Source organism: Rhinopithecus bieti, unplaced genomic scaffold, assembly GCF_001698545.2.
Source record: "Rhinopithecus bieti isolate Rb0 unplaced genomic scaffold, ASM169854v2 scaffold_5260, whole genome shotgun sequence".
Lineage (NCBI taxonomy): Eukaryota > Metazoa > Chordata > Mammalia > Primates > Cercopithecidae > Rhinopithecus > Rhinopithecus bieti.
The window spans coordinates 2364918-2380812 of NW_016805896.1; the positions used below are offsets into that span (position 1 = coordinate 2364918).

At 52.5% G+C, this 15895-nt stretch overlaps 1 protein-coding gene across 26 annotated transcripts in view; it reads left to right on the forward strand.

The window, feature by feature from the left end:
- CELF4 (CUGBP Elav-like family member 4) overlaps positions 1–15895 on the forward strand; it is a 321682-nt gene that overhangs the window by 66674 nt on the left and 239113 nt on the right. For all 26 annotated transcript variants that reach the window (XR_001886010.1, XR_001886011.1, XM_017873965.1 and 23 more), the window contains exon 2: positions 12921–13003. Coding sequence is in view for 24 of the 26 variants with exons in the window: in XM_017873965.1 (XP_017729454.1) it covers positions 12921–13003 (83 nt within the window). In the remaining 2 variants the exon portion in view is untranslated. The remainder of the gene's footprint in view (positions 1–12920; positions 13004–15895) is intronic.

Genomic DNA, 15895 nt, shown 5'->3' on the forward strand with positions numbered 1-15895 from the left:
AGGCAATGGAAAGGACATAAAGAGGAAAGAGAAAAGGAAGGGAAGAGGAAGGGAGGGGAGGGGAAGGAAGGGGAAGGGAGGGGATGGGAGAAGAGGGAAGAGGAGGGAAGAGAAGGGAAGAGGACGGAAAGGAGGGAAAGGAAAGGAAAGGAAACGAAAGGAAATGAATCGAAAGGAAACGAAAGGGAGGAGAGGGAAGGGAAGGGAAGAAGAGGGAAGGAGAGGGGAGGGAAAAGAAAGGGAGGGGAGGGGAAGGGAGGAGAGGAAGAAGAACAGAAAGTGAGAAAGCCAAAGAAAGATGTTGAGGAAGGCACCTAGGGGAGTGTTGAGGAGGACATGGTGCTCTTACAGGCTCCAGCCCTTCTAAACCACTCCAGGGCCCTCAAACCTATTCTGTTCAGTCTTTGAACATACAGAGCTTTCCCTTAGCACACCCTTCCCTTAAGGCCACTCTGGGTTGGAGATTCACTCAGATGTCCCTGCAATGAGTTCTCCCCCCGCCAAGTTGAGTAACCTCCTTCTCAAGGCTGCAGAGTCCAAGGTTCAGGACATGGGCTCTGCAGGCAGCCTGCCCCCATCTCACATGCTGGCTCTATCAGGGACCTGGTCACAGGATCTCGGAGAAGTCTTTAATTTTTGAGTGACTCCATTTCCTCGCCTGTGAAATGGGGATGATAAGTCTATTTTATAGACTTACATTAAATGAATCAAAACATAGAAAGCCCTTAGAATAAAGCCCAAAATACAACCAAAAATCAGTAAGTGTTTGCTGCTATATTTGTGCCACCAATAGGCCCTGCACAAACTTTGGCTTGATAGGTGTGTTGGCTGCACACTCATCACCTGGCCTTCCAAGCATGCTTACTGAGAGTCTCTTTTCTTTTCTTTTCTTTTCTTTTTTTTTTTTTTTGAGACAGAGTCTCACTCTGTCACCCAGACTAGAGTGCAGTGGTGTGATCTCAGCTCACTGCAACCTCTGCCTCCCGGATTCAAGTGATTCTCCTGTCTCAGCCTCCTGAATAGCTGGGACTATAGGCGCATGCCACCATGCCCAGCTAATTTTGTATTTTTAGTAGAGATGGGGTTTCACCATATTGGTCAGGCTGGTCTTGAACTCCTGACCGCCTAGGCCTCCCAAAGTGCTGGGATGACAGGCATGAGCCACTGCGCCCAGCACTGATGGTCTCTTTTAAAGCAGGGGGTATGCATTTCATGGCAAATTGTGGGCCATCAATAAATGGTTGTGAAATGAATGAATGAATGAAGCATCTTTTCACTCCATCCACAGATGACAGCACCTCCAATCCCAGTCACATGGTTTGTTTGGTCTTATGTAACAGTCAGCTGATAAGCTGGCTTCATTTCTCTCTTGGTGGGCTCTGTAGGCATGTGGGTGGGTCTCTGGGAAGAGAAAAACTAGAGCTAAATGCTGGGCTCTGTCTTACCCCATAGGCCAGGCTCCCCATTTACCAACTCCTCCGACCCACCTTGGGCACTCCTTGAGAGTCAGCATGATTGCAGGATGACCTGGAATAGCTCTAGCCCTCCCCAGGACCGGGGCCAGCTGGCTCTGGAGCAAAACCCAGAGCCCCTGCTCCTCTGAAAAATGAGAATGCTGCTTCCTTAGGGCCCCCCTGGATTTGAGGGATTGACTCATTGAGGCTGGCGTCCCGGTCACAGTTGCTGACTCCCTCTTCGCCGCAGCCGTCAGGTTAAATATTGCTAAATGCCTTGATTGAACTTATCATATTGGTGTTGGGTGCAGCCCAAAGCCCAGCCAGAACAGTGACTTAAATGAGATCATGAGAGAAAGACATCCTCTATCGAGAGCTAGACTGTGGCCTGCCAGGACAGTGTGAGATTGTTTTTCTGCTTTTAAAAAGAAAATCACATTTTCCAAACATTGATCCTGTAATATGGGACTCCTGGCTATCAGTCTTTTCAAAATAGCCTATCGTGGATGCTGAGGTTGGAATTTCTTGGTTATGCTTGTTTTTTTTTAAAAAAAATCATTGTTGTTGTTCTTTAAGTGAATTAGCGCCTGTTAGGAAGAAACCAGAGGAGAGAGGCGAGATTATTTCACCTCACCAGGTGGGTCCTGAGTGCCACCATATGACCAGACCCTGCAATCAAAGAGGGGTGGACGCACCCTCCCCTCCTGAATTGTGTCCAGCTCAACCCAACTACTCTTATGAGACCCTATCCTGGGGCTTGGTAGGGAGCTCCAGAGAAGAGGTCCAGCCCTGGGAGCTGTGGTCTAGTTGAGGGACAGGATTCTCACAGATGAGAACAGCGGAAAGCTGCTCAACCAAGCATTCATTTGAGGACATCAGACATGTTTGAAGGAGACCTAGCAAGGGCTGAGAAGCCGGGAGGGTTACAATGAGGAGCTGCAGCTTGAACACGGTTCAAAGGGTTGGAGATCTGATGGAGGGCCCGAGATTGGGGAAGGCACTCCAGACATGGGGAGAGAATAAGCAAAAGCCCACAGTGATATGGTCACCCACTGCTGGGGAAGGGAGGCATGGCTTAGCAGTGTAACCCAAAGGGAGGGTCTGTCCTAAGAAGTCATAAAGGGACTTATAGGTCCACTGCCTTGCTGGTATGATCTATTCGCCTTTCATAGGAGAAGAGTCAGAGAAGCCCATCGCACACACACACACACACAAGCACACACACACACAAATCATGCAGGCAGAGAGCTGTCCCTGTGGATATATCAGGGAGAGCTTCAGGCCTGGGGATAGGGACGGAGGCTTCAGAGGCAGTCCAAGGACAGAGTCCTCCGAGCTTCCCTCTGCATGGGGAAGGCGCTCCCCTGTGAAAAATGACCCCCATCTCCACCTCAGCAGTCCCACAGCCATGGAGAGCTCCAGCAAGGGGAATTTTCTACCACTCACTCGGCAAGCGTTTGCTGAGCTCGCTGTGCAGGTATAAGACACATACACAACCCAGCAAATGATGCTAGCCACTGGAGCCTCAGATGGGGCACGGTGTGATTCTTATGCGATGAGGAGGTCAGGGTGTCAGGCCAGGGCTGAGCCACGTGGCTGAGGTCAGCTGGTGAGGCTGTGAAGTTCTGACCAAACAGGCCAAGAGGTAGAGGGAATCCGGGCAGGGGTGGAAGGAGTGAGGCAGAGGCTCAAAAGCTGTTGGTGAGGAGGGAGGTGGTTTCCCTCCCAAACCAGTGAAGATGCCTAGCTTCGTCGGGGGCCCTGTCTGTCGCCCATATCACACAATTTAGCGATGGTTTTGGTCTTGCCAAGGAGGCCTCTGAGAGCCCCTTCCACTGTGGGCCGTCCCCACTGAGTTGAGCCTGGCTTCTCACCCTGGTCTAAGAGAATTCAAACAGGAAGATCTAAACTCCCCTACCAGGTTCATTAGAAAGAAACATAGTTCAGTTTCTAGGTTCTAGCAAAGAATTTATCCTGGCACTCATGTGAGTAGCAAATGCCCCAAATGCATTTGAAATCCACCCTTGATGCTCAGCTAGAGACCTCTGCAGAGGAGCCCATGGCGTGCCTGCCTTTGACATTTGAGAGGGTACCTGTGATAGAGGAAGGCCAGGCACCACCTTAGCTGACTCTACTTGGGTCCCTGCAGGAAGAAAATGAGGTCACCCTTGAGCTCCTTATCCCAAGAGAAGGCCACAGGATGGGGGGTGGGGAAGGAGGACCTCTCCCTTCCAAGGACGCTTGTGTCTCCCTGAGCACGGCCCATCCTCACACTGTCCTCAGACACTGCCTAGGGCTCCTAGAGGGGGAAACAGGAATTGAGCCCAAAAATAGTCATCAGGAGACCCAGGGTCTCTGCTCTCCCACTGTGGCCACATCTCAGAGCCTCTCCCAGTCTCAAGCTTCTGAGCTGTCAGACGCTGATAATACCCCCCTATCCCCAGACTATGCTGAGGTGTAAGAATGCTGAGATCATGCACATGACAGCACTCTGGCAAATTAAGGCCCTCTGCCGAAGAAACACATACCAGGGAGCACCTTCATGCTCTCTTGGGGACCAGTAGGAGCTGCTGGCCAGAGAAGAGGTGCAGAAGCAGGCCCCTGGCTGCAGGAACAAAGCCCAACAAATGTGGTCAGCTGAGCAGACTTCACTTCTGTAAGCCCATGTTGGAAAGGCTGACACCCACCCTGGGCCAGTCCCTACTTTCCTGAGCCTCATGGCCCATCAGCCCTGGCCAGACATGGAGGAGCTCTTTGCTGAAAAGGGGGACAGGCCATCAATATGTCACATCCACTTTGTCTTTTTTCACAGTGCTATAAAGATGGAGCAGCCGACACCAGACATGTAATTCTCAAGCTTTTAGGGCATAAACAAGGGCAACTGGCAGGGAGGGACACTTGGCAAAGGATCCACGGGCTGGTCCTTTAACCCTCTGAGGTCTGCACCTCCTTGTCTAGAGCCAGTTAGGTCCCTCAGTCTGAACACGCTGCCCTGAACTCAGCAAGGAAAGAAAGAGAAGGTTGGTCCCTTTCCTGGGAGATTCAAGTCTAGCCTGAGGAAAATCTGGACCACCCCAGTTCTGTGCACGTCTCTGTCTTGTGGGTACAAAGGGCAGAAAGAGTCACAGTGAGCCATTTATTTTCCCATACCACACAGAGGAGTTTAACTCAACAAAACTCATTCGCACTCTAGAATGGGCCATGTTCTTCTCTGATTTAAAGAGAGGAGACTCTGGAGGGCAGTGCAGAGCCTGAAAGAAGAATGCATGGCCAAGGGGGAGATTTCAGCACTTGGAGAGCCCTTAAAGAGGAGAGCAGGCTGCAGCCTCTGATGCATTGGCTTAGGGGACCATCCCTCTTCCCCCTCCCCAACCTCTGCAGTCCCCATCACCCCCGTCCCCACAGGCTGCCTCCTCTGAGGAAGATGGATGGCTCCTGCCACCAGGGGCCTGAGCGATGTGTTGACTTCCCCAGATCTCATGGCCCACCTTTCCCCCCCCCCATCCCTGCAGCAGCCACTTCCTGCTGCCACTCCGCTCACTCTCACCCAGCCAGAGGCAGAATGCAGCTCAGCAATCTCTGCATTCTACACTGTCTGCCACTGGCGGAAAGGGGGCCCTGGGGTGAGCTACTCCTATAATAGAGTATTTACTTTCTGGGCGAACACATACAAATGCAAGGCAGACAAAGACATGTAGGATTCTAACTGCAAAATGAGAAGGACCATTGCCAAGGGCTATGAGAGATGTTGGGATTGAAGTAGTCAGGGAAGGCTTCCTGGAGGAAGGAAAACTTAGACACTCCTAGAAAGTTACGTGGGCTCTCAAGGAGTGAGGCACGGGGGAAGGCAGCAGAAGAAAGGATGATGTTCTTAGGCTTGGGTTTACCCCATGGGGGTGGAGAAGCAAGAGGAAGTCAGAGATCTATTCTGTGGGTGGGGAATCACTGTGTCACACGGAGAGAAGACACTGCAGGAATTGGAATACCAGCAAGGAGTACTCGGAGGAGTGGGAAGAGAAAGGGAAGAAGATCTAGGTGGAAAGAACTAGGGAAACAAGAATGGCCAGGAAAGGTCCTGGGAAGATGGCAGGAGGGTCAACCTGTGGCTGGAGACACAGAGAAGAGCGGAGAAAGTGGCACAGACCCATGGGGTCTTTTTCACATCTGTTACTCAGTCCTGCTGAGCCCCAAGGGCCCAACCTCAAGTTGTGCACGGTTGAGGTGAGAAAATGAGGCTCATCCTTGAGGCCGACCATGGGCAGAGGCCACACGGGAATCCACAGAAAGTGAGACCACAGTGGCCGAGGTAGATGCTCAGGGCTTCATCTTGGAGTAGGACCTAAGAGGTGGGTCTTAAAGGCTGTGTGGACTCTGGCCAGGCACTGGAGGTGGGAGGATGTTTGCAGAGGAAGAATATGTACATGAAGAGCTGCTCTGTAGCTGCCTCTCCCTCAGGTGGCAGCAGAACATCTTCTTCAAAACATACCAGGAAGACTGCCTTTGCCCACCGAGAGCACGAAAGACAGAGCCTGGATGGGGGAACAGATGTGACCTCAGAACATCAGTAACCCTGTTCCCAGTAAAACTGGTGGACTTTCCCTCCCTCCCCCTTGCTATCCACTCCCAGAGATGCTACTATAACTTCTCTGCAGTGGCCTACATGTTTTTTAAATCCTCCAGGTGATTCTCAGGTGCAGCCGGGGGTGAGGATCACTAAGGAATGATGCTCCTCAGCTGTGATTTCAGGCACCATGGCAGGTGGATGAGTGGAGATTTGGGGCAGAGGGTCCTTCAGGGAGCCCCTTCCTTGGCCCCTAGGTCTGGTTAGTGGGCCTCCTGCTCCCTTCTCATTCCCCACCCCCCAGCTTTTTCCCACTTCCTCCAGGCCAGCCAAGTCCAAGGCCTAAAGGATCTGATGTTTTATTAAAGTCCAGACCTTCCTATTCTAGGGCCACCTTCCTCTGGCTAATTCTGTAATTCAATTAGTAGGAAGGCAAGGCCCAGCTGGGGTGGGAGGAGGGAGAGCATCACATCGGGAGCCTTCCCTTCTGTGATGATTACACCCCAGGCTTCGGCCCTGTTCAGAATTGGGCAGGAAATTGTACTTCCTTCACTTCACAATGACAAGGGCCTTTTATCCCAGCACATGGGGGCTTTGTAAATTACTGCCATCTCCGTGCAATTAATTCTGCTGCACTGTGTTTCCCCCCACATGGGAGAGGGCACTGCCCACCTTCTTGGGCACATCAGCACCCCTTGCACCATGGTCTGCAGGCTGCCCATGTCGGAGAGAAGCATCTGCCACCCCTGCATGCACCCGAACCTGACAGCACCCTCCCGCTGCCCACGCTGCCTGCCTCTCCCTGGCCCAGTGCTCACCTCTCTTGCTACATTCCTTCTCCCTTCCCTCCTCACTCTGCCAACATTTCCCAATCTCCCTTCAGTGTCCCAATCTTGAATCTCTTTCCCCCACCCCCATAGTCCCTCTTGGTCTCCAGCTCACAGACACCTGAACGAGCAGCTGGGCCCTCCATTTAGTCATATAGACATAGAAGAGCCTGTCTCCACCCTCACCGAATTGAAAGTCTATTCAGAGACAAGGCATCAAGCTGGTAAATGGAAGGGATAAGTAAATAAGAATGGTAAGTGGGAGAAGGTGACATGGCTGAATAAGGAAACATGCATGCGGGTCAAAGTATTCAGTGTATGTGATAGAATCTTGAGCATTAGAGGACAGGCAGGTCTGTGCTGGCCAGAGGAGGTGGGCACGGGGTCCCTCTTGGGTGAGGAGAGGAGGTGGGCACGGGGTCCCTCTCGGGTGAGGAGAGGAGGTGGGCATGGTGTCCCTCTCGGGTGAGGAGAGGAGATAGGCATGGCATCCCTCTCAGGTGAGGAGAGGGTGCTGTAGGGAGCCCAGGTGTCAGCTCCTGAGGGCAGCACTGTGGTGTGATTTCTCACCCCACAGTTCTGTTACCTCTCTGCCCCCACCCCACCTTGGATGATTTCCGAAGCTGTCTCGCTCCAGAACAGGCTCCGCTTCTATCCTGCTTGATCCCATGACTCAGGAAGAGGTGGGACAGAAAGCGCTGACCCCTAAAGTGTGGTAGACTCTGTAATGAGCTGATGCTGGGAGAACCATCCCAGACACTGGGACAGGAAAGGGGGCAGCTCAAGGTGAGGTCCTAACCCACCCAGAGAGCCCCTGGATCACTTGGGTGGCTCTCCCTCAGGTCCCATCAGAGTCACACAGCTGGGAGGGCCCTCGAAAATGGGAGGGCAAAGATGGGGAGGTGGTTGCACTATCATGGATTCCATCCCCCAAACACCGACCCCCAGAACTCAGGGCCAAAGAACCAGAACCATTTACATTTCCAGCTTGCTGAGTCGAGAGCGCCTGTGTCAACCCCCAGCACCGCAGCAGCCAGCCCCAGCTCAGAGGAAGCTCTGAGGCAGGGCCACAGCCACCCCACCAAGGATAATTTCCCTCATGAAGTATATTTGCCAGGTGGCAGATGTGCAATGATCTTTGTCTCCTCAATACAGGCCATGGGCCCTGCATCCTGTCGGGCTCACCTATTCTCACCCACCTCCTTTTCATTTCATCCTCCTCTTTTAGCAAAGATTTTTTTTTCCTTTCAAGTTAATTATGCAAGTGATACACAAATACATTCTGGGTCTAAATGTGTCAAACAAAACAAAAAAAGTGAAAGTCATAGGAAACATACCCCCCTACTCCCCACCCCGTACTCCCTGTTTTCAGTTTGGTGTGACTTCCAGACTTTGTCTTTCACATGTAAATACAGGTCTAAGTATATAATGGGCGAGTTGATTGTGTCTCCGTTGTACATACATGGCGTCTATTATTTCACAACTTGCTTTTCCCATCTGACAATGTGGCTTTCCATGCTGGTACACTGAGGGTCTTTTCATCTTTTTAACTGCTGTTGGGTATTCACAGTTTAAAAATGAAAACATTCTTGTCCTAAGGGACATTTAGGTGGTTTTACGTATTTATGGTTTTTTTTGGGTTTTTGTTTTTTGTTTTTTGTTTTTTGTTTTTTGTTTTTGCTATTCCAAGCAGCCACACTGGATCCTTGCTGACTCCTCTGTAAGCACAAGTATATGTGGATCGTAGATCAGGACTTGGGGGGGATTTCTGGGTCTGAAGATGGGGAGAGATTTCTACGCCACCAGCTATATCCCCAGGAAGGATGAGGCACCCTCCACAGACCTTCTCAAGACTCAGCTTTCAAAGCCCGGTGCTAGCCTCTGTCCCACACTGTCTTGCGTTGTTAGGCAGCTGCTCCCTGAGAGAATCCCGTTTCCCACCTCAATTGTGAATTCCCAAAGGGTCCCACCAGGGATGTCTCTGGGGACACCTCAGTACATCATAGGAGAGTGAGTTTGGCAGATTAGTGGCTGTTGGGCCAAGGCTGATGCTCCCCACCTTCCCTGCTTTCTGCTGGACACCCTCACAGCCCACAGCCCCCTCCTCAATCTCTGCGAGATGTGGAAATGAGCCACAGGAAGTCAAGGCCAGCTGTTCTAGCTGGGGGTTCTGTGTGTCCCACCCCGTTCCCTCTCCAGCGGAGAGCAGTGAGTGTCCAATGGCTGATGCTTGGGCACCCTTTCTTCCCCAGCCCCCCAGCCCCCACCCCAGGCCTCTCACCATCCACAGCACCCTGTGATGGTAAATTCTCCTCCTGCAGCTCCCTCCCCACAGTCAGCATTCCCCCAGGGCTCTGGCCTCAGCCAGGGAGCAGACTGGTCCCTTCCTTTGAACCCCGGAGTCAGCGTTAATAACTGCTTATCCGCATTTGCCTTTCTCAAAGAGCCTTAAGATAGCCGACTAATCTGCCCGTGCTGGCGTGTCAGCCGCTGCATCAGACAGGCTGGAGATGGACTGGGAAGGGCCCGGGGTGGGACTGCCCAGTCAGCCTCTGTGTCCAACCACTCCTGCCTCACAGAGGTGCAGAGGGAGAGAAGGAAGGGGCTTCAGCACCTCTCTAGCCCCTGCTTCACAGCAGTGAATTGATATTGACACTGCAGCCTGTACTTACCGAAGCCTGCAGAGGCTGTTCATACTCACTGGCAAGTAGGTCTCCCCACAAGCTTCTGAGAGCCATTACTTTTCCCATTTTACACATGAGGAAACCAAGGTGGGCCCTGCCTGGGAAGGGGCTCTCCTGGGCTTCTCTCCCTGCTTCCTTCTTTCATCTCTGATCCTTTCAGAAATGTATTCCTTTTCCACCTCCTCTCTGAACCCAAAAAGGGAAGGGAGGCAGGAGGAATTTCTACACTGGAAGGGGAGGAAAGGAGTTTTCATTGGGTGCAGGCTGGATGGTGGAGGAATCAGGAGCTGCAATTGTTTATCAGCCTTTTCTGGGATCAACTTGGGGGTGAAGGGGGAAGCATGGTGAGAGTGCACTGTCAGGTTCAACAGGCTCCTGAGAGCTCTTGGGGCAAAAACCCTCCCATCAGGAACCCGCCTATCAACCCTCGGGCAACCTCTGGCCCTGCCACCACTATGGAAGTCCAGTGTGCCTCAGTGTCCACACATCTTGGACAGCTCTCAGTAGCCTCTGAGCACCATTTCTGTGCCTATTGCCCCCACCAAATTAGCTGAGGTGTTCTGGCATTCAGTACTTTCAAGGAATACATATTATCCTGCACCCATATGCTGGGCACTGAGAACCAAGTAGAAACAGAACAAAGCCAGGCTCCTAACCTCATCTGAGCACGGGGAGCCTGCCCATCAATGAGCAAATATATGTGACTCTGTCAGGGAGTGATGGGTGCCAAACAGAAAAGGAAATGGGACAAGGAGTCCGGGTCTGTGTGAGCTCAGGGCTACGTCAAATAGGGTGGTCAAGAGAAGTGTCTCTGAGGAGGTCTCATTGGAGCAGAAACTAGAGGGAAGGGAAGGAGCACACCATGCTGATAGCAGGTATGGGGTCGCGGGGCCTTTCTGGGCAGAGGAAAGACCAGTGCAAAGACCCTAAGGCAGAGTGCGCCTAGCGGGCTGAGAAGTAGTGAGGGGGCCGGTGAGTGGGGCCGGGGGAAGACTGGAAGGAGATAAATTCAGGGGTGGAGACAGCAGGGGGAGGTCACCCAAGGTCTGGAGGATCCTGAAAGATTCTCGTTCACAATAAAGTTGTGAGCTCTCTCAAAAACTGTGGCAGAAATTCCTGGAAGATGGACAAAAGCAACAGATTCTTTTTCCTCTGGAATCCTTTTCTTATTATCTTGGGCCATGGAAACAATATGGTCATTTCCTCCTCCTACTCCTCCTCCTCTTCATCCCTCCCCTTATCCTCCTCCCTCCAAACCTGCCCCTGACCTTGTCCCAAGCTGGCTTGCCTGCATGCAGCAGAGGCAGTGGCCACCTCCTGGTTGCAGGCAGAGGACAAGGCCAACAAGGGGACGGGAGGAAAGACGCCCCCGGGAGAAGCAGGCGGCAGCACGAGGGACGACGTCACGGGGGCCTCTGACCGCTATTCATTTCAGTCCCCGGGTGTCTCCATCAATAACCGTCTGCCAGTGACCAGGAAGGAGGAGGACGGGAGAGGGAGGAGGGGCGATCTGGTGTCTGGAGGAAGGGAGAGATGAGACAGAGTGGGAGAGAGGCTTCTCCGACGCTTCTCCAAGCCTGGGGCAGGAGTTGGGAGGTGGGGAAGGCAGAGGGGCCACTGGGAGCTGAGAGTCTCTGTCTCCCAGGCTTTACTCCCTGCTTCCTTCTTTCATCTCCATTCCTTTCACAAATACATTCCCTTTCCACCTCCTCTCTGAAGCCAGAAAGGGAAGGGAGGCAGGAGGAATTTCTACATTGGAAGGGGAGGAAAAGGGTTTTCAATGGGTGCAGGCTGGATGGTGGAGGAGTCAGGAGCTGCAGAGGACACCAGGAGCATTCTGTGCCCGGCAACCAGAGTCTAAAGCAAGCCTGGTCACAAGGGCTGGCATAGGTACCAGACTGGCACCAGCAGCCTGTGGGCCTCATGAGAGGAGGGCCTGGGCCACAAGGTCTGGCACAGAGCCTGGCACAGAGTGAGAACTCAGGAAATAAATGGCCATGGCAATGACCAAATGGCTGGCTGTGGAGACTGGCTGGGGATGGACTAGACCAGCCAAGGAGGGCTGCCTGGAGTAGGTAGAACTTGATCAGATTCTTGAACAATCGATGGGTTTCGGAGAAGTGAACATGGGGGAAAAGGGCATACCAGGTGAGGAGGTGGTGAGAGCAGAGGAATGGGGGGCAGAAGGGAGCACAGGTTGTTGGGAATGTGGCCTTGGATAAGATCATGTGAGAGAGCGAGGAACAAGAGAGGCAGCGATTCCACAGGGTGCCTTCTCTGGGGCCATGGGTGGCTTGAAAAGGTCTGAGGTGACTGTTCCCCAGAACATTCAAGTCTGCTTTCACCACAGTGAGCTTTTGAGCTTTTCCCCATGGTTTTGAGCCTTGCAGGCCTCCCAAGCCACCTTCAGCCACATCTGCAGGCAGAGGAAGAAGGCCTGACACCGGGCACGCTGGGCAGCTTATGAGAACTCCCAGAAAGACTCCCCCATCCCCACTCTCTTGGCCTTGTCACCACACCTAAAGGACAGCACTGAAAAGTCACCCCTTGAGTATGTTGCTCTGTCAAATCCAGATTCCCTGTCGATGGGGTGGGGTGGGGTGGGGTGGGGCCCAATTAGAATTACTCAGCGGGAGAGCTAGACTGAGCCTTCTCAGTTCACAGGTGGGGAGACTGAGGCCAGAAAGAGGATGTGATTTGTTAAGGTCACCCAGGGAATTAAAGGCAGAGCAAGGGTGATCTAGTGCTGTGCCTCGGTGGCCTGAATATGCCCTAGAAGCCCTATGACTTGGAGGGGTGTGAAGACCACCTGTCACTGCAAATTAGACAACAGGGGTTGGGACAGGGGACACAGGGTACGTTTATTTTATTAGGAGGGTCTGGCTTGGGGTACTCCTTACAGACTGAGCCTTTATTTGGAAGGCTTAGAGGAGCCCTCCACCATCCCCGAGGGAGCAGCGCCCAGCACTCCTACTGGCCAGAAGGAGAGTCCATGGTCAAGTGTGGCTAGAGGTGCTGGGGGTGAGGGGTGGAAGCTGCCCCTTCTAGGAAGCGTAGGGGCTGGCGCTGAAACAGGGCAGAGAGGTCTGAGGCACCAGGGGACGGGGTAGGGAGAGAACCGTAGGGAGAGGGGGGTGTAGTGGGGGGAAGATGCAGGGTGGGGAGACTCCGCGGAGGGAGAAAAATAGAAAAGCAAAGGGAGGTAGGAGAAGCAGACAGCCGGGAACACGGAGAGGCAGAGAAGCTCCAAGAAGAGTGCACGAGAGAGAAAGAGAGGTGGGGACAGGGACCGAGCGGCAGGGAGGGGCGGGAGCCTGGAAGGCGGGCGGCAGGGCGCGTCGGCGGGCTCGGGGGCTTCCCACTGACCCTTCTTGGCGCTTGCTTCCCTCCCCAGGCTGCGCCTTCCTCACCTACTGCGAGCGTGAGTCAGCGCTGAAGGCCCAGAGCGCGCTGCACGAGCAGAAGACTCTGCCCGGGGTAAGTGGCGCCCGCCGTGGCGCAAGCGGCCGACGCGCCGATAGGGGGCGACTTCGGGAGGCCGGGCGGCCGCGCGGCGCGAGGGGAGAGAGCCTCAGGGCGCCCGCCGCCCGCCTGCGCTCGGGAGCCCGCGCGCCCCCCAAATCGCCGGGCTCTCGGCCGTCCGGGCCCGACGAGATCGGGGCAGGGGCCCCACTTGGCCGTGGCCTTGAAGGTGGAGCCTGGACGCGGTTCCTGCGCGGGCAGTCTGGGGCGAGGGAGCGGCGCGTTCCACGGCACCAACCGGAGCCGGGAGCTTCCTCCGCCGGGCCCGCGGGCCGCGTGCGCGATCGAGTCCGCCCGGCGAGTCGACGCCGTCAGCTCTGGGCGGGGTGACTGGGGGGCGGCGTGGGAGGGGGCGCCGCGAGTGAGATCACTGCGGTTTATTTAAGGAGCCAGCCCTCGTCTTTGATAAACTATCGCGCCTCGGCCCTGGTTTATAGCTTCTGTGCGGGGGAGAAGAGAATTATTTATGGCCCCCCTAACTGGGTGTGATATCAGCCATGGCTATTATCGAGGCTAGTTCATCACCATAAAATAAGAAGTGTTCTTTGGGTCAAGGGTCTGCGCGTTCTCTCCTGTGGGTTCAGAGAGATGGGGCGGTGGTGAGAGGGGAGAGATATACGGCTGCTGAGTATCTAAAGATAAATGGAAAGATGTGTGTTTGTGGGCATAATTTAAAGAATTTCTAAATATAGTGTTGACGCTTATACAATGGACACTGCAGGGAAGCACGTGTGTTCTATAAGTATGCACACCCATGCTTACACATGCATGTTTACATTCTTACCAAGCCAACCGTATGTAAACACACGTTTCCATTTGTACCCCACAGCGGGAAAGGTTAACCAGGTAGAAGGAGAGAAAATGCAACTCCAGGCGGGGGCAGCCTTCCTTTGCATCAAAGATCTTTCTTTACTCGTTTAGGAGTGGGGAGTGCTGAATTACACAGGGCCTTCCTTCCATTAAGACAGTCTTTGTATTGTATTTTGGTATTTGTGATTGCAAAGCACGGGGCTGAGTCATCTTAATAACATACCCACAGATGCAAATATATGGAAATCGAGCACCGCGCAGATTTTGTGTGAAGCCCAGCTCTGGCAGGGTGGCCATTCCCCAGTTGTTTTTTCAGTGGCGCGGCTACATGCACATATATTATAGTAATTACTTTCTGGGTGCCCTCTGTAAGATGGCAGAAATATGCTCCACATCGCCCCATGTTATGTGTGAAGCATAAAGCCATATTGTAGGATAATCAAAGGCTTCTGAGAAAGGTTTGTGCTGATTAATAAAGTGTTTATGGTACTTTGTTTTGGGGGAGATTGTGATAGATATTTTAGAGCCACCCAAATGGAATAGAAAATACCACATTGTTATGGGAGGCCCTTCATCAGCTTGAGAGAGATTGCTGGGGAGTTTCATGATGGCTAAAAGCCGGAATCAGATGTGGAAACAGAAAGACAGAAGGTGGGAGGGGGAGGTTTAGGATTTTGAAAGGGGAGAGGCTGGGAACTGGGAGTATTTCAGTAGCAAGTGTGGATTGTTGAGGATCTAACATTAACTTGTGGTTGTTTATTTTACATATAATAGAATAGCTAAATGATGGAGTGTATTAGTTCTTTAATAATTTATAGAAATACTTTGATGTTGCAGTAATTACATTAAAGGTCACATATCAAAGGTAATTTGGTTGAGCAGCTGTGATGGTTTCTCAGAAGCAATCAATATCACTGTCCGTGGTGCTGATTTCACCAAGGGGCCTGCCAGATTAAAGAAGGCTTATTACCAGGCAGAAAGGCCCAGGGGAAATCAAGAGCACATTGGAGCGACGCGCCAGCCCCCCTTCCACCGATAATTAACACTGTTCCCCATAATCTGTGCTAATCCTTCATACTAGGAGATCCAGTGGCATTTTTCTGAAATCACAAAGACAAGTTGAGTAAGTTTGAGGGAAAGGGCAAAAAGAAACGTGAATGTATGTTGGGACGGGGAGGGGGGAAGATAGATAGAGCCCAACAGCAGAGCTGAAACATAGCCTAGAGTCCCCTCGAACACCGTCCCTTCTTCAAAGGCTTCACAGGGAGACTCATGGCCTCAAAAACCTCATCAAACAATTCTCGGGGCAGGCACGGCCCACTGGAGGGAGGGGCAGGAATAAAAGACCGGATTGCAGCTCGAAGTTCCGAGGGCACATTGTCTCCACACAAACCTACATGCAGACGAATGAAATACAAAATGACCAAGTAAAATTATTCTTTAAAGTGGAGTTGTTTTGATTCCAGAAAGCAGATCTGGTGTTTCTGCTGTTGGTTGGTTCTCTCCTTTGAGATCAGAGAAAGTGTGCCACTAGCAAATGCAGGGACAGGACCAAGCCAAATGCTCTCACCCAACCAAATAATAGGTGCTCCTGCCAGCTGAGGCTGTGTTCCTGGCTGTCTGTTTGGGTGAGAGGCAGAGGGGGACCTCTTCTTATCTGGGGTGGCCACACTAGGTGCCCCAGCAAGCACACTTTATGTCTGAGTAAGGAGAATGAAATTGAAAAAAAAAAAGAACCTGGAAAACTGGTAACCTCAGCAATTTAGGCACTTTTCCAGACTTCAAAATCCATTAAAATCAATCCATTAAAATCAGCCCTCCACTTTCTAACTGAGCAGAGAAAGAGGAGAAAAGATAGTACAGGCAGCCTATGCTGTTTCTAGCGAGTTACGGAGCTCGCATCCTGTTGCCAGCAAGAAAAATAATCCCATTGCTGTCATGCACACACCACCACCACCATCACCATGAGCAACAATAACAAAATGACAGAGACAGAACTAGAGGCACCCCTAGCACATGTCTTCATTGGGGGCCTGA